Source organism: Arvicanthis niloticus, chromosome 13 (genome assembly GCF_011762505.2).
Source record: "Arvicanthis niloticus isolate mArvNil1 chromosome 13, mArvNil1.pat.X, whole genome shotgun sequence".
NCBI classification, from domain to species: domain Eukaryota; kingdom Metazoa; phylum Chordata; class Mammalia; order Rodentia; family Muridae; genus Arvicanthis; species Arvicanthis niloticus.
The window spans coordinates 54,337,101-54,357,589 of NC_047670.1; the positions used below are offsets into that span (position 1 = coordinate 54,337,101).

General features: G+C 50.8%; 1 protein-coding gene across 2 annotated transcripts in view; it reads right to left on the reverse strand.

The window, feature by feature from the left end:
• Baiap2l2 (BAR/IMD domain containing adaptor protein 2 like 2) overlaps nucleotides 1-20,489 on the reverse strand; it is a 24,170-nt gene continuing 3,681 nt past the window's right edge. Inside the window, exons 5-14 of one of the 2 annotated variants that reach the window (XM_076911622.1) lie at nucleotides 13,093-13,164; nucleotides 12,772-12,888; nucleotides 12,039-12,185; nucleotides 3,687-3,839; nucleotides 3,276-3,414; nucleotides 2,945-3,158; nucleotides 1,456-1,578; nucleotides 994-1,180; nucleotides 613-656; nucleotides 1-461 (exon numbers count right to left, since the gene is read on the reverse strand). In XM_076911622.1, the coding sequence (XP_076767737.1) occupies nucleotides 386-461; nucleotides 613-656; nucleotides 994-1,180; nucleotides 1,456-1,578; nucleotides 2,945-3,158; nucleotides 3,276-3,414; nucleotides 3,687-3,839; nucleotides 12,039-12,185; nucleotides 12,772-12,888; nucleotides 13,093-13,164 (1,272 nt within the window). In that variant the 3' untranslated portion in view covers nucleotides 1-385. Of the gene's footprint in view, nucleotides 462-612; nucleotides 657-993; nucleotides 1,202-1,455; nucleotides 1,579-2,944; nucleotides 3,159-3,275; nucleotides 3,415-3,686; nucleotides 3,840-12,038; nucleotides 12,186-12,771; nucleotides 12,889-13,092; nucleotides 13,165-20,489 lie in introns of both variants that reach the window. The other variant, XM_034516798.3, reaches the window with a different exon arrangement.

Sequence of the window (20,489 nt, forward strand, 5' to 3'; positions counted from 1 at the left end):
TCCCACTGTGCCCACTTCCTTTATTTTTATCATTTACAAAAGTTAAACAGGGGCGCAGTTGGGACAGAGTGGGAGAGGGGTGCTTCCCATTGGGGCACATGCAGAAAGAAGATAGAAGGCAAGATGCTGGATCCCCGGAAGAGTCTTTGGGTCCCGGAAGCAACAAGCTGATCTGTGCCTCCACCCCCTTCTGCCTGCTCCAGGTTGCAAGCCCAGTCCTCAAGGAGATCCTGGGCTAGGGGGAGAGGGGTAAGAATGGTCCCCTGGGTTGGCGCCTGGCATCTGGGATCCACTGCTGCTGCTGCTGCTGCTGCTGCTGCTGTCGGCTGGAATAGCTCTGGGCAGGTGTACAGGGCCACCTCAGGCCCCAGTGGAGGGCTTCGCCTCAGCGGATGAGGGGTGCTGAGCGGTCGTTGGTGACAGTGGGACGCAGCTTCACGGTGGCAAAGGGATTTGTACCTCTGTGGGGGATAGGCTGGGGTGAGGGGGGCTGATCCCCACTGGCTCAGGGCCTAGGGAGAGTGGCCAGGCAGCTGGCCAGGCGACTGCTTCTCACTGCCCTCCGGTTTTGAGTCACCTGCTCCCATCTGGCCTCCTGCCCGCTGGACTCACCGTGGAAAGAGCTCTGGGGGATTCTGTTCCCAGGACATAAGTTTCTGCACGAAGGGAGGGCAGGTTCAGGGGCGAAGGGAAGATGGGGTCCCACCACTCACCCCAGGAGAGCACAGAACTGGGAGGTAGAGGCCCTGCAGGGCCAGATTTGAGAACACTGTGCAGCCAAAAGTCTGGTTTCTTAGTTGAGAGAGCTCTAGGCTCTGCACAGTGCCATGGCCTGGGGCTCACTGCCCCTGCAAGGTAAGGCTGGTGACCCCGTGGTCCCAGCCCATTCCTTCACCACCATTTCCCTCCCATCCCCCCGGAGAGGAGTGGTAAAGGTCTCCCTTGCTGGGCTATTCCATAGGTCTGGCCAGGCCGAGGACAGGTGGGGCTGACCTTGACGTCGGTGGCTGCCCCCATGCTGCCCACACTGCTGCGCCTGCTGCTGGGCAAGGGCGGAGGTGCAGGGCTCGGGGCACGGCTAGGGACGCGGCTCGGGGTCCGGGAGCGGGACTGACTATCCCAGTATTCTGAAGATGCTGCAGGATTGCCTGGCCGGTCCAAGAGGTCATCAAGACTGTGGCTGCCCCGGAGTGGGTAGGACCTGAGTCAGAGAAAGCAGGCGAGCCTGGTGCCCCCTCCCACCTGCTGGGCCTGAGGCTGGGGAGCAGGGACTGTGAAGGGTCCCTGACGGGAGGCACAGTGAGCTATACAGACACCATCATTCGGAGATGGGAGACCTGGGCCACAGTTCTCCAGAGACCAAAGAGGCCAGACCCATTAGATTATCAAATAGATGCCTCCTCCGGGAGGAGAGGCAGGGATGCCCTTGGGGCCCCACCCCACCAACTAAGGTACCTGGAAGACAGTTCATTCACTGGGTTCATGGGGGCCATGGAGTTCATGGGGGCCACAGGGCTTATGGGATTCACTGGCATCTCCTCCAGAGGTTTCACATAGGCCTCAGGGAACCAGCCACTCCTGTAGGGCAGACACCAAGGGCCCTTTGAGCCAGCGTGGCTTTCCGGGTAGTCTGGGCCTAACAGAACCTGTGGCACTTAGCATCATGCCCCACCAGGTGCCGAGGCACCCGGGAGAGAAGCAGTTGGAGTCTAAGCCAGCATGCTGTTGAAGGTCATCCGGTGATTGCCCCCCAGCCATGGGCCCTCTTGTTAGTTCTGTGGCTCACTGCTCCGCACCGGTTTGGAGTCAGCCTGGGCTAGTGGGGTGCACAATGATGAGGGACCCCAGTCACCAGTCTCAATACTCCTTAATCTTTCAGGAAGCCCATGGGCAGCAGATGTTGGGAGAATATTCTCCAAAGGGTCCCCTTCACCCAAAAGTGGCTGACATAGCAAGCCAGGCCCAGTGAGGAGACATTTGTCCTAACCTCTGCCCTGCTGGTGGGTAGGACAGTAATATCTAGTAGGCTTTGTGGCTGGCTCTGCAAATCATCTGTGGTGCAATGTGGGTCGGCATGGCACCAGCTGCAAGGCCAAGTCACCTCTGCTCCTGGTCCATAGGACACTGATGAGTCTTGACTTTGACCCTTAACTGGAAGCTACCTTACCTCCCTTAGGCCCCACCTCTGCTCACCCACCTATAACTCACCTGGGCAGCCACCCATGGGCCTCCTGCAGTACATCCACTGGGACACTTGTCACCCATCAGTCCACCACCTATCTAGTCAGTCCCCTCTCAGTACACACAGATGTTTACACCCACATCTTAGTCCGTCCCTACCACCCCACTGTACTCCACTTCTACCTGGGCCCCACACGACCCCCACCTCGGCCTCCACCACCTGTCCATTTATCATTCACCACGCCCAGACTCCTGTAGGAGTGCACCCAGCGGTCACCTCTCGGCCTTTCATGGTTCATGCATTGGCTTCTATTGAAGATAGAGGAGAGGTGCAGGCTGAGCCACACCCTGTCCCCTCCTGCAGAAACCAGAGCCCCGCATACTCTTTAGTGGGCCACCAGTCCCACACTGTGCTCCAGGTTGTGTGGAGACTCCAAAGTGTCTGCTTCTCCCGCCTCCACATTAGGATGTAGAAAAGCCCAAGTAAGTTCTTCAGGGCTGTGAGCTATTCAATGTCTGCAAGGAGAGTCTCTCCCCCCATCTCTATCTCAGCTCCAGCACAAGAGGGCGCAGAGGGGCGCACAGAAGGCACGAAGGCAGGGGTTTTGTTGAGCCCCTCGCTTCTGAGAGCCCGCTGCCCATCCATCCCATCTGCCCTCCTATTTGACTCATCTCAGCCTTAGGAGCGGCTGAGTAAACTGAGGCCAGCAGGGGTTGAAGAAGGAAAACCTCAGTGGAGCGCAGACCCTGGGGCTCCACTCACGCGGACGAGCCCTCCAGCTTGCCGTAGAGCCAGCCGTTCTGAGCTTCGGGCACCAGCACCTCAACTACGTCTCCAGCCGAGAAGCGCAGCAGCGTGTGGTTGGCACCCTCCGAGTGGGAGACCAGGGCGCGGACTCTCCTGGCGCCCCCGCCGCCCAGGCGCTCGCCGAAGGAATTGGACCGCGAGCGCTGGGTGCTGCTAGCGTAGAGCGAGGCTGCGGGGATGAGAGAGGGAGTTCTGTTAGCAGTTTATCCTCCATCCTTCCTGCTGAAGCCCAACCCACAGCCACTTCCCAGCCTGCCCCCTGCACCCTTGGGTGCTAGGTACCCACAGGCCGACGGCGTCCGGGGCAGCGATCGGCGGTCTGGCTCCAACTGGGACGCGGACCTCGCCTCGACGGGCTCGGAGCCGTAGGAGCCGGAGCCGTGCCGGCTGCGGGGGGAGCCGTACTCTCCTAGGGGCCTCGGGGGCTGCGAGGGGAGAGGGCAGGGGGTGGGGCGGGAGGGGCGGAGCCTCGCTAGCCCCGCCCCCAACCCCAGTCCCAGGCGTCGGCGTAAGGGTTGGGGACACGGTGGGGCCACCATAGGGGCGCTGAGGCGACCCCCCGGCGCCAGGGCGCTAGGGGCGCGGCGTAGAGCGGGGGCGCAGGGGGCGGCGGGCTCCATGCGCAGGGCGGCGGCGCCCAGGGCCCAGTGAAGGGCGGCGGGGGCGCGAAGGGCGGCGGGGGCGGCCAGGGCCTCACCATGTCCAGCCGGGTGGGCGTCAGGCGGCCCGAGGGGTAGGGCGGCCCCAGCGCGGGGCCCAGCAGCCCCGGGGAGTGGGCACGCGACGGGCTGCGGCTGGCCTCCGACTGCTCCTTCCATAGCAGCACGCGGTTCTGCAACATCCCCCGGGCCTGGCGGGAGACACTGGGTCAAGTGTGTCACCCAGACCCCGGGAACCTGCAGGTGTGACATCTTGGGGATTCCTTAAGACACTCTACCCCTTATTCCAGAGCATGCCTTTCACATGAAAAAGGCCAGCACTCCAGCCCTTGCAGAGGCAGCTGGGGCAGCCCAGATCTGTTGGCGTTAACCACACACGCACTGAAGTTTGCTTACCCTTCCCTGACCCGTTCCTAACTAAGAAAATTATGGGCCTGTCAGGCTCTGGGCTTTATAGGGGCCATGGCTCTTCACCATGCACGCACCTCTCTGGGTCCTAATCTGAGCAAGCTGCATGTTTTAGCTATTAAAAAGGTCGAACTGGAGCTGGGCGGTGGTGGCGCAGGCCTTTAATCCCAGCACTTGGGAGGCAGAGGCAGGTGGATTTCTGAGTTCGAGGCCAGCCTGGTCTCCAGTGAGTTCCAGGACAGCCAGGGCTACACAGAGAAACCCTGTCTTGAAAAAAGACAAACAAACAAACAAAAAAAAAACAAAAAGAAAGAAAAAGTCGAACTGGGAAGTTTGCGTAAAGCAAAGTGCCCTCTGGGTTCATCAAGAAAGAAGACTCTGCTTCGGTTAATAAAGCAGAGAGATCAATCACCTGGCTTTATCTCGTTTGAGTCTCTTAGTGTCTCTTATCTCTTATCTCTTGAGTCTTACAGAAGATGCTGAGGGTCAGAGAGATCAGTGCGGCAGAGTCACCTTTGGTCATCTTTCAAGGATTTCTCCTTGGCAGCTGAAGCTGCTGCTGGCAAATTCAGAGCAGCCTCCTGCTGTGGTGACCATAGATCCTGGGTTGTGGGAGCAGCTGGTCCAGCAGGCCTGGGTGGACTCCCGTGATTCCCCTGCAGCCAGTTAATTAGCACAGGAGCTCAGAGAGGAGCTGGGGGGGGGGGGGGAGCAGTGAACTGCTGGCACATCAGGCCTTGCCTGATGTTTAAGAGGGACCTTTACAGAATTTGAGAGGCCCTGGCCAGGACAAAAACAGCACGGCTGGCCTGGCAAAGCTTACTTTTCTCAGCCCAGTTAAACAGCACCCAGGGAAAATCAGAATGGAGCTGGAGTCCCAAAACCAGAGACCTTTATGGCCTCTGGCTTCATGAATAGTGCAAGTATTGTTGATAGAACCTCAATCTCTTTCCTCTGACCCCTCCCCGTCTGTCTTCCTCTACCTCTTCTCTCAGACTCTCTGATCTCCAGGCTGATCGCTGACATCCATGGATCCAAATTCTGCAGGACAAGGAAACTCAGAGGTACACTGACCAGACTCTAGAAGTTTTAGGGGCTTCTTACTTCCTCTCTGAATCACAAAGGCTTGGAGGTTCTGGGTAACATCCACATTTAACTTTGTGGTTCCCCTAAATCTTGGTGGGAATGGTCCTAATAAGTTCATTTTCATCTTCTCCTTAAACCTGGGGTACACACCCCAGGCAGTAGAATAAGACTCCCCACCAGTCCTGCTTGTCATTCCAAATTTAAACCAAATTATAAAACGGGCTCTAAATTATCTACCCCAAAGGCTCTCCCTTGGCTCATCTCCAAGGCAATTTTAAAATACTCCATCTTCTCAAGCTCCATCCACCAAGTTCATTCAATTATCTGCTCAAATCTGGCCTCAATACCCTCTCAATAGTGGCCATTATGGGCTCCAAGTCGGAATTTTTGGATTTTAACATTTGGATTTAGATGACTTTTTCAAATGAAGCATCAAGTGGTCCAAGGTGCCCTGTGCCTGAAGTTTTTCACCCTTCACTCTCTTGTCTTTCTTTGCAGTCCTTGTTTTGCCCACCAGGTCCTCCTCTACCACAAAAACAAACAAACAAACAAACCAACAAACAAAGAAACAAAAAACCCTGGCCCCCACATGACCCCCTCTAGCTCCCTGGCTTTTGGTCCAGACAATGATGCTCCCACGACCTCCTCCCTACGCTGCTCCCACCACCCCTGCCAATAACAATCCCCCTGCTGTCCATCCTTACACTCCACACATCCACACATCTGCTCCTTGGACCTGAAACCACCATCCCTGGTAGACAGAAACTCCCCACAACTGCCCTTCCTGTCACCCTCCCCTTCCCTCACCTGGTCTAGAGCAACAATGTCTTCTCTACATAATGTGTCAGGAAGGGATGGCCCCACCCAATGTGGCCTTCCTTTCACATGGGCAGAAACTGACATCATAGAACAAAAGTGTGGATTATTCTCTGAAAATTCACTCCATTCTGAAAACAACTCACAGAATAGTTCAAGCCTTTGTCCTCACCTGCAAATGATACATATTCTAGCCCGACCTCTACCCTCACACAAGATGGAATGACCACACTGACAAACCATCAACAAAAGGACAGCTTCCCTCTCAGGGGAGGAGGCAGTCCCTTTGAGGGACCCAAATTGGAATTAAGAAGTCACTCACAGTTCCAGAAAAAAAAAATCCCCACTCTTCCTGTCCCATGTCATTGGGGTAATAAGTACTAATGTACACATCAACTCTCCCGAGGGGACTTACTCCATGTTACACCATGTCCTTTTCCTGTGTCAGTCCACTCCAGGCATTAGACACAGCTCCAAAGACTAGAAAGGGGACCCCAACTCCTCTAAACAACGCCTTGGTGTGGTTTTAAGGTTTTTAACAACAGAGATGAGGCCAAAGGAAAAAGAAAGAGACCGTGGAAAGAATCAAAGAATCAGAGAGAATGTCATGCCAGCTTCCATTTCCTGGTAGTGACTCCTAACAAAACCCAGCCTAAGCTGCCACCCACTCTCCCCAGGAAGCAGGGTCGGCCCACTGGTCTTTGCTTTTGATGCAATCAATTGGCCATTGGGCTGAGGAGTGTCCTAACCCATGGCCATCTTTCAAGGCTTTTCCAGCTGTGGGTAATGGGGCCACTGGAAGATGAATCCTCAGTCAGGTCATAACTGATACCTTCCCTACAACTTCTGTCAAGGTTCTTCTTCCAAAGTCTTGGTCAAATGAAGGGGCCTGAGTTCTTGGACTCCAACCAACTCTGATCTCAGCTTGTCAAAACTCAGGAAGAACAGCATAGTGGCTGGTAGAAAGATCCCTTTCATACTAAACATAGAGGCCACTGTCTCCTTACTCATTAAGTGGCATGGGCTAGCCCAAACCACTAACCTAATAACAGGAGCCTCAGGCATTCCCCATAATCCACCATGTACTCCTGACTAAGTCGGCCAGCCCGGTCACACACCCCTCACCCACTCTTATCCTAATGCCCCAATACCAACTTGCACTGTTAGGCCAGGGTCTCTTGTCTAAGCTTAAGGTTTCCATATTCATCTCTCCCCTTGAGAATGCTCACCATTCCCCTCCTAGCCTGCATTCAGGTGACATCCCCACCCAAAACCAGACCTCCACCCAAAGCCTTTTGCCCTTGGTCAATCCTCTAGTCTGGGACACCTCAAATCCCACAATAACTAACTAACCATCATGGTCCTGTCTTTCTAACCTAGAGAGACCCTCAGCCTTTGTTGTCCAGGACCAATATCCTCTCACCCCCCGCTCCCCCGCTCACCATGGTCATAAGCCTATCGTTATGTGATTGCTATAAGCATCTGCTTTAACCTCCACCAACTAAAGCCCAATGGCACTTATCACCTGGTCCAGCACCTCCGGAAACCAACCAGGCTGCTGTTCTCTCTGTCTCTGTGGTCACTAACCTGTACACACTCTCTCTTCCATCCCCTTCTCTGCTGCCTTCTTTCCTGTCACCCCCTACACCCCGCATCCCGACCCTGCTTTGTCTTTGCCTGGGAGGTCCTGGACACCCTGCAGCCCAGCTCTTCTGCAGCCCTTCCTCCACAGACCAGGCTCTACCACCCTTCAACCCTCCTTAACTCTCTGGCCTCTAGGGTCTCCTGAGATCTGCCAGCCATCAGTCACCCACTGGGACCTCTTTCTCTCATAAGAGAAGAGAACTATACCTCAAGCCAGAATAGAAGAGGCCCTAGCCTACCCACCCCACCCCGCACACCAGGAGTGAGCTGCTTGCATTCCTACTTGTGTAGATGCTTGGATTTCTGCCCACCCCCACTGCTCAGCCTCTTTATAAAGCCACTAAGGGGCCCCTGGACGAGCCCCTCTTGCCCCTCTCAATCCTTCTCTTCTCCCCAAAACTTATTCAACTATATTCTCTCACATACCTCTACATGAATGCTTCCAGATCTACACGAGCCCTCTATCTCTTTTACGTGCTAACCAAGGACAAGCCCTTGCAATGTTCTGCCAAAAAAGTGAGGGACACATACCCTCAATAGCCAATTGCTCCAAACAGTTGGACATGGCCACCAGATACTGGCTTCTCTGTCTCCAGGCACTTGCCACAGCGGCACTGCTTGTCCCCGAGGTCAACACAAATCTCACCCTCCATATCCTCATCGGCCACGGTCCCTTCCCGATGCTACCCTCATCCAGGGTCCAGCTTCTCCATGCCCACCTATTAGATACCAACCATGTCTCTGAGCCATGCCCACCCCTCAATCCCACCACACTGCTCCCCAGGAATCCCTCCATGTCCTCAGATCCCCTTCACTCTGAGACACTCAACCTCTCCTCTAACTTTGCCCACAGGGCCCCGATTGATGCAACTAAATGTCTTCAAGAAGAGTCCTGCAAAAATTTCCTTTTGCTCCTGGACCAGAAAAGACTCATGCATTGTGGCTGCCTCCAGCCAGGACGTGTCCCTCAGAAACATAACAGTGGTTGCGTCGGCATTTACTGCATTGATTTTTGCTAGTTCAAGGGCACAGGCAGGGCCACCCACACAGGGACAGAGAGTCAATTCATTTACTGGATGGGGGGGTGGCATAAGGCTGACATAATTTTGAAGTTAACCATTAAAAAAAAAAAACACTTCTACAACAATTACAGATTGGGATTATACACTCATGGGGCAAATGGCCCCTCCAAACCTCATAGTTATCTCTAAGGGCCAAAACCATTTCTGTTTCTGTGAGCACAAACAACTTAGACCCTGAGGGCCCCAGCCTGCCAACGCTTTCCCGGGATGGGGACACTACAATCATAGTCACTCCTTTAATCCCAACATCAATCTCATAAAAAATGATCCAGTGGCAAATCTCAGCCATGCCTCACTGTCCATGGCTGATCCAGAGCTAGGGTAGGATTTCTGGACTTGTCAGAGAGCCAGCCAAACGGCACATACTGGGCAGTCATACCCACCCTAGCACAAACCAACCTGCCAGCAGATGATTCCTGCTTAGCTTCTATCAGTGAGGTTGTACACAACCAGAAACAAATTGTCCCCAACTGGTTCTGGTGGCAAGGGCATCAAACGGGACTTGCTTTGTTTGTCAGGATAGCACTTAACAGCAGCTACCCTGAAGGGCAGTGTGCCACAGTCTATAAGAGCAGAATAAAGACAAGCCCCAGACCACTCCTGTACTCCTAGAGGGGCATCAGTGAGAGAGCTCCAACCCGTACAACAGGGCCGACCCTACAGATAAAGGAAGACCTGACCCCGGCACAACGAAGCATCATCACCCTACAAAATCAAACAGATTCCCTGGCTGCAGTGGTCCCCCAAAACCTCAGAGGACTATACTTAAGGACTGCCCAAAGAGAGGCAGAGTCTGTGCCCTCCTAGTAATCAATCTGACCCAATAGAGAAAACCCTCAATAACTATTAGAATCAAATACAGAGAAAGGGAAGACAGTACTTTCTTGAAGGACACCTGACTGCTTGGGGACTGTGCCTGTGCTTCATTCTTTGGTCCCTGCCCTAACAGCTGTCTCACTAAACTCCTCCAGCAAACACTACAAGCGTTTACCACCCAGAGGATCATGGGAATTCTTCCTGGGGGGGAAAATACCAGCCTCTATCCTACCTGGTAGGAACCTTCCGTTGCTGAGGCCCTTGACCCTCCCCTATACCCCCCCCCCCCCAAAATGGAAGAAACACTTTCTGTAGAAAAACACTATGGTCCCTCCCCTTATTCTCTTTACCCTTCCAGAGTTGGGATCTGTTGAATAATATCCTTGGGTCATGAGAAAGTGAGTCTGTCTGCCTCTACCTCACTTTTCTGACACCATAGGAGTCAGATCTGGGGTGTCCCACATCCCAGGTAGGGCAGAGGACATGCTTCCTGTTGTGTGTGCACAGAGGAGGTTGGGTTGATTCACACATAGCTCCCCCCTCAGCAACATGTAATGTTGGAAGTTAGCTGTTCTGGACACAGGCAGAAGACAACTTCCTCCCAAAGGCGAGATGCAGTGGCCTCCAAGCAGGGGAGTGATATCTAGTTTTTAGCATTTAGGGAAATACAAACCAACACACAGATGCCATCTCACGCCACAAAGGAGGGTTATGGTGGTTTGAATATGCGTGGCCCGTGGGAAGTGGCACTATCCAGAGGTGTGGCCTTGTTGGAGCAAGTGTGTCACTGTGTAGGCGGGCTCTGAGGGCCCTGGTGCTCAAGCTCCGCCCAGGGCAGAAGAGATCTGCCTCCTGGCTGCCTTTGGATCAGGATGTAGAACTCTAGGCTCCTCCAGCACCGTGTCTGCCTGTATGCTGCCATGCTTCCTGCCATGATGATAATGGACTGAACCTGTGAAAGTGTAAGCCAGCCCCAATTCAATGTTGTCCTTTATAAGAGTTGCCATGGTCATGGTGTCTCTTCACAGCAATAAAACCCTAACTAAGACAATGGCTAAAAGCAAAATGGCTGTAATAAGGGGCAGGTGAGGTTGTGGAAAGATTAAAAACTGACAGGTAAAATGGTGTAGCACTCAGGACGAGTATTGGAAGTTTCTCAGGTGGTTGAATGTGACATCATCATAGGGCCAAAGCACTCCCATAGCTGAATACCCAAGAGAAATGAAAACCTGCCACACACTGGCTCTAACATTAAAGATGTTTCAAGCAGCCTTCCCCTACAACATCCAGCAGGGATTGGACATGCAGCAAATGGGACACAATTCTGCAGGGAAAGGAAAGCCAGTAACAAAGACCCCATATCCAATGAGTCCTTTGCTATGAATACTCTCAGTGGGCAACTCTCCTGAGACAGGAAGTGATCAGGGGTCCTGCAGAGCAGAGGACCAGCTGGAGAGTGGCAGCAGGGGACTGGGCTGGGTTCTACAGTTGATTGTGGTGATGGTGTGTACTGTACATCTAATTGAAAACTGCTAGTCATTTGTGGTGAGTGGGGATGGCCATAGCACCCACTGAGAAAATATAAGAAACAATGTATCTGTGACTGTGGGAATGACAGAGAGGGCAGTATGAGGACCACACAGTAACTCAACCTGGCTGACAAGAATGAGGGGTGAGGGAGGGAAGGACAAGTGGGGTACACAGTCAGCTCAGGTCAGCTGGGAAGGTACACCCTGAACCAGTGCTTCTCAACCTTCCTAATGCGGCAACCCTTCAATACAGTTCTTCATGTTGTGGTGACCCAACCATAAAGTTATTTTTGTTGCTACTTTGTAACTGCAATTTTGCTACAATGTTAAACTTTGAACAATGTTAAAAATTAGAGTACAATTAAAAGCATCAAACCAGACTAAGAGAACTATCAAGCACAAAAAAATAAATAAATAAAAAGAAAGAAAGAAAAGATATTTATGGGAAAGGTCTAATAGTCTTAAGCCCCAAAGCACAAAACAACATGATAACTAAATACAGAAATCAAACGTATTAGAAACCCAACAGAATTGAGAAAAATTGAACTGTTCAGCAGACAGCACAAAGCCTCAAGAACTTCACTTGGACAACAGGCACAATTAATGTCTAGTTGTTGAACAAACCTATCACTGAATGTAAGGAAGGTGGCATATGCATTCCGGATTTTTTTTTTTTAATGGGGGACAGCAAAATGACCCTTTGTAAAGGAGATTGCGGCAAAAGCCCAAGGACCTGAGTTTGGTTTCTGGAAGTCATTAAAAGTTGAAAGAGAGAACCAACTTCACACAGCTATCCTCTGACCTAATTAAATAAATGACTTGTATTTGAATGCATAAATATGTGTATGCAAAACAAATTATGAATTAACAGTACATGCAAATGAACACGAAAACAGTGTGGTGAGATTAATTTCCACTCAGATGAAGAAAGCAAAAGGAAGGAGCATTCCTTCTTCCTGCACACAGGCGACTCGGGAGGGCGTGGCTTGCTCTCCCCCGCCCCACTCACCCGGCCCAAGAACTGCAGGAAAGTGTTGGAGAGCAGCAGGTGCTTCTCAGCCAGGAAGCGGTAGCGGCGCTTTTCTTCCAGCTCGGCTGCGCGCTTGCTCTCAGACACAAAGGCCTGCATCTGTGCGTGCAGCCGGTTCACACTCTCCTGGGGGCAGGAGGAGAAGATTCTGGCTGGGGGCCTGAGCCCTTCGGACTCAGATGTCCTTTCTCCAGTCCTCCCCTGAACATCAGTTTGCATCTTCACCCTGTGACCCACTGGCCTGAGTACCTGGGTACCATGACTGTCTCTGGTACCCTGAACAGGGGCGTGCAGAGGTTGCCATAGAGAGGATGGTTTATGGAAACAGGAATGGGAGGATGAGTGATGCTCTCCTTGGAAGAGAGAGGGAGACTGGAGCTCATTAAAAGGCTCTAAGGGAAGCAGAGGTTGGGGCTTGAGTTTGGATCCTAGAGACAGAGGCAGGGATGGAAGCTGGGAGCGATCTTGGCAGGGACTGGATGCTTCTTTCCAGGCACGATGTGCGTGGAATCATTTTTGCTACCCATTCAAGCTCAGCGGGGGCCCATGGTCCCATTTTCTCAGTGAGGCTGAGGAAGGGAGGGGTGCTGAGGATGGCCGTTGGTGACTATACAGCTGTGCTCCTCACAGCTGTGCTCTTTTTGGGTGGAGCAGCTCACAAGGGTGCTAGGTTTCCCCAGAGACCTGTCCCCAGCCCCTCAAACGTTCATACCTTCATCTCCCGTGCGTTCTTGTCTCTCTTGCGTTCCATGCGCCATAGCTCAGACATGCACTTCTCCAGGTTGGCCGCTCGGTGGCGATACTCAATCTCGTAGTGCTGGCAGCTATCCTGGGGTAGGGCAGAGACACACAGCGGATTCCACACATTAAAGTGGTCAGGACTCAAAGTCACGGACAGGGAGCTAAGTGGCACAGGTGGACATTCACCCGGGGCAGGTGATTGCTCGGCGCTCGCTCGCCTGTGTGGCCCTCTGTTGCAAGGGGGGGGGGGGTGTCTTGCCTGGGAGGGGCTGGGGTAGAGGGACAGACTTACTTTGATGAACTGCATGTCCAGCTTGGTGTTCTTCTCCATGTGCTGAAGCAGGTCTCCATGGAATGTCTGCACCTGAGTGAAACGCAGGATGGGTGTGACGAGGATATCCTTTGATCCAGACCCCAACAGATTTACTTGTTAACACAATGCTGCCTACCTCTTTAAAAAAAAAAAAAAATCCAAATTAAATTTATTTTAAAAAAAAATAAAAGAGCTGCTCTCCTTCTGCTTCCAATTTGCGTTGTGGCTTTGGACTAATTGCCATGCCATCTGGGCCTCAGTTTCCCCAGGGCTTGGTCTGATGAGTTCTGATGCTGTGGGTTGGGTAGGGTAGGGTCCTGGCATAACCCTATATCCATCTATCAGCTTCCCTGAAGCCTTGTAGAAATAGCCTTGAACCCCATGGATGCTGGAGGCCGGGTGGGTCAAGCCTGAGCCATTGGGTACCATGGGACCCAATGCTCCATGGGAACAAAGTTAACCCCATCTCTCTGCCACGTTCACTTCTGACAGCTCTGCATGTCTTTCCTGTATCCTTTCTTCCCCTGTGTAAGGCTTCCAGCTGTCCTGGGCCCCTCCCCTGGGGCTAAGATACCACACAGAAAAGGAATGCTGGGAACTTCCCCACGGGCAGAGAGTTAGTACACTAGAACAAGATGAAGGTCTCCCATGGTTGCTCCTGAGAACTTGTCGTGGCTGGTCTGCCAGGGGCCTTGAGGTTCCCTTTCATACCAGTCTAGCCCTTGAACCACAACTGCTGCCGCCAGCCTGTGCCTGTGGAATGCTTATAAAAACAAGAAATAGAAATGTGGATCGTTCTAGAACATCAGGCAAGTGATCTTGCTGGGCAGGACTACTGGTCAGCTGTAGAGCTCCTTACACCTGACACCCTTGTCCACCCTTCCCACCTCCTGACCCTGACTCGGACCAAAGAGACAGTCTGGGATTTCTGGGCAGATACATCTGGGTGTTCCAGCCAATATAAACTACAGAGCTCAGGGAAGGTGTGGGGTTGGGCAGGTCCTGAAACCAAAGTCACCCTGTGACCAGAGCATTAGTAAAGACAGTGAATGAGAGCAAATGTAGAAATAGCCTTGAACCCCGTGGAAAGCTAAATGTATCAAACCAACAAACTAGACATGCTCAAAACAAGTTAACTGGGAGAGCCTGCCTGTGGAGACCGTGACCCAGGAAGCCACAGAACGTCACCAGTGGGTATGGAAACCAGAACAGCTTGCCCTAACACTCCGGCTGTGGAAGTCCCTCAAGTACAGCCTGTGGGGCTCTTCAGTGCAGTGACAAAGCCTGGGGTCTTTTCTCTGTTGTTCACATGGGCTTTGCCTGTGTTCTCATGTCTTGGATATACAAAGATGGATTTGAGAAGGATCAGTGATGGATGTAAGGAAGATAGCTTCCAGAAGAAAACAGAGGACACCTTTGCCATGGGACATCAAATGTTTCTCAGTAAGATGTAAGCTCAAGTCACTTAGAAAAATTGATAATTCTTGCCCATCAAAGACTGATCAGACTGGAGATGGCAGGGAGGGTAGGATGTTAAGAGCATGGGCTGATCTTGCTGAAGACCTGGATTTGGTTCTTAGCATATACACAGTAGTTCACAGTTATCTGGGACTCTAATTCTAGGATGAGACACACTCTTTGGCCCCCACAGGCATTGCCTACAAGTACACATAAGGGTAAGCACTCATACATATAAAATAAATAATCTTCTAAAGACTACACTGTGTGTATGTAAATTCTTGTGAGACAGGGTCATAGTACTTACCCTGACTGGTTTGAAACTCACTATGTAGAGCAGGCTGGCCTTGAACTCACAGAGATCTGCCTGCCCCTGCCCCTTGCCTTCTGAGTGCTGGGATTAAAGGTGTCCTACCATCTGACCCAATAAATAGAAGGGCCAGAGGGATGGCTCAGTGGTTAAGAGTACTGGTTGCTCTCCCATAGTACCTGGGTTCATATCCAAGTACCCACATGGTGGTTCACAGCCATCTCTAACCCTGGTCCCAGGATATCTGACACCTTCTTCTGGCCTCCATGAAGACAAAACACCCATACACATTAAATAAAAAAAAGAGAAAATGAATAGGTATTCAGCTATGGCACCAATAAAGCACAATATTGGCCAGCGTGGCACTGTAAATCTACATCTGATCCCCGTTACTTATCAGAGCAACCCCTAACTACACTCTGAACATTTATCCTAATACCCACATGTAAGTATGGTCCTCAGCCCTTGTCAAGGACACTCCTCTTTGACAGACACCATCACAGAAAACCACAACTGATGTGGAGCTGTGGAGCCCAGTCCCAGTGGCTATATCCACAAAACAACTCCAGAACCTAAGGCTCAGGGAACACTGTGGAACAGGGACCAGAAAGAGTGTGAGACCACAGGATCAGGGGGTTTGCTATGAGACTGTGTGTCTTAGTCAGGATTTTACTGCTGTGAAGAGACACCACGACCAAGGCAACTCTTAGAAGGACAACATTTAATTGGGGCTGGCTTACAGGTTCAGAGGTTCAGTCCACTAACATTAAGGTGGGAGCATGGCAGCATCCAGGCAGGCATAGTGCGGGAGAAACTGAGAGTTCTACATCTTCATCTGAAGGCTGCTAGCAGAGTACTGGCTTCCTGGACGCTACCATGAGGGTCTTAAAGCCCATGCCCACAGTGACACATCTACTCCAACAAGACCACACCTACTCCAACAAGGCCACACCCCCTAATAGTGTTACTCCTTGGGCCAAGTGTATACAAACCACCACACTGTGTCTTCCAGAAACGTTAGAAGCTACACTCATAAAGTCTCACCAACATAACTGCCTAAACTTGAGCTGAACAAGGAGGCTAGTAATGGACTTATCAATGCGGGCTGGGAGAGCCCAAGAACCACAGGCCACCAAGCTTCCTTGGTGGAAGCTTCCTGGGGGAAGAGCACCAATAAGTTATCCAGTACCAAATGGTCAGCCCTGAAAACATACATACAGATGACATTATAGAGACGGCACAGGTTATAATTAGGAATCTATATGGACATACGCACACATACATGCATGCATGCAATAGCAATTAATGAAGATTAATTATGAAAACAGTTAATGAGGCTGTAAACTTAAAAGAGAGCAAGGAGGGTTATCTGGAGGGGTCAGAGGGTGGGAAGGGAGGAGAGAGATGATGTAATCTCAAAAATAAAAGAAATAACTAAAAAAGAAAAAAGAAAATAAATAGATGGCTAGGAGTGCATGCCTAGAAACCTTGCATACACAAGGCTAGGGTGGTCAGCCTGGGCTACACAGTGAGATGCTGTCTAAAAGGTTTATTTAAAAAAAAAAAAAAAAAAAAAAAAAAGGAAGGGGCTGGAGAGATGGCTCAGTGGCTAAGAGCATTGACTGTTCTTCCAAAGGACCCCGGTTCAATTCCCAGCAACCACATGGTAGCTCACAACCAGCTGTAATGGGATCTAATGCCCTCTTCTAGTGTGTCTTAAGACAGCTACAGTGTACTCACATACATAAAATAAATAATTCTTTAAAAGAAAAGAACAGACAGACAAGCTAAAATTGGGAAAAAGTATTCACCATATATATACATCTGACAAAGGACTCATATTTTTTATTAGACAAAGAACTCCTATAAGCTGGGCATGTTGGTATTTTCCTGCAATCTTAGCACAAGAGAAAGAGGCAGGCAGAGGTCTATGAGTTTGAGTCCAGCCAGGGCTACATAGTGAGATCTTTCTCTTAAAAAAAAAAAAGTCAGCAATAAAGCTAAACGGATGTTCACAGAAGACGACACACAGATGACCAGCCCATCCCAGTCACAGCCATCTGGGGCACAAAACGGAGCCACAGTGAGGAGCATTCCATACCCAAAGAGGACAAAACAAAATACAACTGACTGTCCTGAGGTTAGCCAAGTAGCACTGGTGTTCGCTCATCATGATGGGAGATCAGAGTCAAAGCTCCAGACACTCTTTTGGAGTCCCCCACGAAACCAAGCATTTGTCAGAATCCTGGCCCGAAGATTTCAGTCCCAGCAGAAGTGAAAGCTCAGGCCCATGAAGGCCCATCAGCAAGTTCTCAGTAGTTTTCTTCATGACAGTCCAGAACTAACAGCTGTCAGCTGGAGAGAACTTGCCTGGAGCCTCAGGGCTGGACAGACAGACTGCGGGTGCTCACACAGCCACGTCTCAAAGCCCAATGACAGATAAAGCAACCACACACGTGACAAATGAAATTATAAGATACATATAAAATAGCAAATAATGATATGACAATAGTGACATGGAAGTAGGTGGCCTGGGGTTTTGTTGGTAACCCTAGACTAGCTCTGGTTTTTACACAGTGTCCAAAACAAAACAAAAACTCAGAAAACATCAAATACCCCAGAGGAAGAGACTAAATTAAAGACAGGTTTTGAAGGTCTAACATACAGATGTGTACAGAAGAAACAATACAAAAAAAAAGCAAAATAATTCCAAAAACATAACTCAAGGCAACTACTTGAAATTAAAAAATAAACTTGAAGGGCTGAGAGATGGCTCAGTGGTTAAGAACACTGGCTACTCTTCCAAAGGACCTGGGTTCAATTCCCGGAACCCCAAGGCAGCTCACAGCTGTCTGTAACCCCAGTTCCGTGTGTTCTGATACCCTAATACAGACATCCATGCAGGCAAAGACACCAATACACATAACAAATAAAAGTAAATCAATCATTTAAAAATTAAACTTGAAATTATACGGGGCTGGAGAGATGTCTCAGCACTTGCTCTCTAAATGTTAAGCCTTGAGTTCAAATTCCTGTGTGTGTCTGCAACCCAGTACAGGGGAGGGTGCAGGGGGGGGGGTCGGAGAGAGGCAGGTTCCGTGAGCATACTGTCCAGCCAGCCTGGCCAAAATGGCAAGCTTTTGGCTTAGCGAGAGACCTGGTCTCGAGATAATAAGACAGCAATAGATGGATACACTGACATCACGCTCAGGTACCAAACAAGAGACATCAGAGAAGATGAGGAGAAAGAGGAGGAAAAGGGCTGGAGAGATGGCTCAGTAACAAGAACACTTGCTACTCCTGCAGAGGACCTGAGTTCGATTCCCAGCATCCACATGGAGGCTGCTAACTGTCTAAAATTCCAGGTCCAGAGGACGCCCTCTTCTGGCCTCCGTGGGCACTGGACACACATGGTATACAGACATACATGCAGGCCAAAGGCTCAGAAGCATAAAATAAAATAAGCAAAAAAAAAAAAAAAAAAAAAAAAAAAGTAAAAGTACACCTGGGACTGGAGGGATGACGGCTCAGTGGTCGGGAGCACTATCTGCTCTTCCAGAGGACCCAGGTTCAGTTCCCAGCACCCACAAGGCAGCTCACTCAGACAAACATACAGGCAAAACACCAATGCACATAAAATAAAATTAAAAAGTTATTTTTAAAAAAGAAAGAAAGAGAGAGTCCATCTGAGGTATGGTTGATGGTTCAGTGGTAACATGTCTGGGTCTTAACCATGAGGCTCTGAGCTTGGAATCCGTCACATAAACAGTTGGGCATGGTGGCATGTCCCTGTGGCCTTAGGGCTTGGGGACGGAGACAGGTGTCTGCCCGGTGCTCACTAGCTTACCCAGCCTAGCTGAACTGCTGAGTTCCAGGTTCTGTAAGAAACGGTTTCAAAACTAAGGGGAAGAGAGTTAGAAGACACTGACAGTGAACTTTGGTCCACTGCAGGTAGGCATTTTTGCGCATATACTGGTATGCCCTGAAACCTAGGAGCAACGTCAGAGCCAAAACCAGCATGGGGCTGCGGGGAGAAAAAACTAACTCCACCTCTATAGCAGCAAAGGGAGGGGTGGGGCCAGAGCACCTGGACCCACTGCACAGCACGGGAGTGGACAAACTCCCTTTAGAATCCTGTCTAAAGGGCACAGAAGCAGGAGATCCAGCCTTCCCTGGCTAAAGATCTTCCACAGAGAAAACCATTGCTCAGGACTGAAATCCACACAGGAGGCTGAAACCGCTGACACTGTTGCTAGCAATAATGGTTTTGGGTGAAAACATCAAATTAGAATTGAGAAGGGAATGCTTGCTGCTGTCAGCGAGTCTGGAAAGACTTTGGCTCCTGTCACCCACATAGGGTGGCTCACAAACACCTCTCACTCCAGCCGCAAGGGATCTGACATTGTTTTCTGACCTCCACGGGCACTTGCATACAGGTGGCATACAGACATATATAGAAATAAAGATAGATATTTTCTAAAAATCAAATTAGGGCTGGAGAGGTGGCTCAGTCTTTATGAGCACACACTGATCTTTCGGAGGACTGAGCTGTATTCCCAGCATCCACATCAGGCTGCTATCAAGCACCTGTAACTCCAACATCAAGGATGCCCTCTTCTGATCTCCATGGGCAACAGAGGAGGAGTTTCCAGATGCTGGAGGTGGGGGAAGGGGAGGCCAAGTTCTAGACCTGGGAGGTAATGCTGATGCTGGGCTGGGCCACCTGTCACCCCCATCATGAGACACTCAGTGAGCGTTGCTGTATTTATTTTTTAATTCTATTTGGAAAAGGTTTTTTTTTTTTTCCTTTAATTTAAGCAAGAGTCTGTTTTCTTCACTCAAAAAGCTACTGATAGTGTCACTTTCAGAAAGCAATGACCACCCATGGCCCTGTTACTGGGTCATCTTCTGCCAGCTCTGCTGCCCCTGGTGTTCCTATCCCTGGGGGACTTCCCCAGCTCCCCCAGGCCTGCCTCAACATCTCTTTCCTGGGCATGACTTCCTTTGCAATCCCCAAACATCCCCATCCTGTCTCCCTTTGCTCCATGGCAGAGTTTTAATTTACTGTGGGACACACGGTCACTGGCTGTTTGTTTGGTCTTGCCACTCTGTGGGAGGGTGAGGTTTCTGTCTGTATCCCAGCCAACTGTATCCAACATCGCCTAGCAGAGGTCTGTACAGAATGGAGAACCAAAGGGAGAGGCCGTGGTGCTGTTCTACTTGGTGTGGCTCTGGCTGGGGGCCCTGTCTAGTTGTCGCAGCCAAGATGTTGGTGTCTGGAGAGGCAGCTCTCCTTACAGAGTGGGCCTGGGTGACATTTGTTCCTGCCCAGCCCAGATGAGCACAGGAGCACAGAGAGCCAAGTTCCATAACCAACAACCAAGTCTAAGCAGGTGCTGGGGGCTTGGTACTGTGCCACCGAGTATATCTGTCGTGTATAGTACCATATATATTTCCATCAGAAAAAATAAAACCAGTCTCTGTGTCAAGGAGATCACCCTAACTTCTAGCCCTTCAGAAGTTGGAAAGCAAGAACTGTCCGTCAAAAGTGCCTTCTGAGTCTTCCAAGGCCCCTTCACTATCAGGCCACGCCCATCTCTTCTCCCTG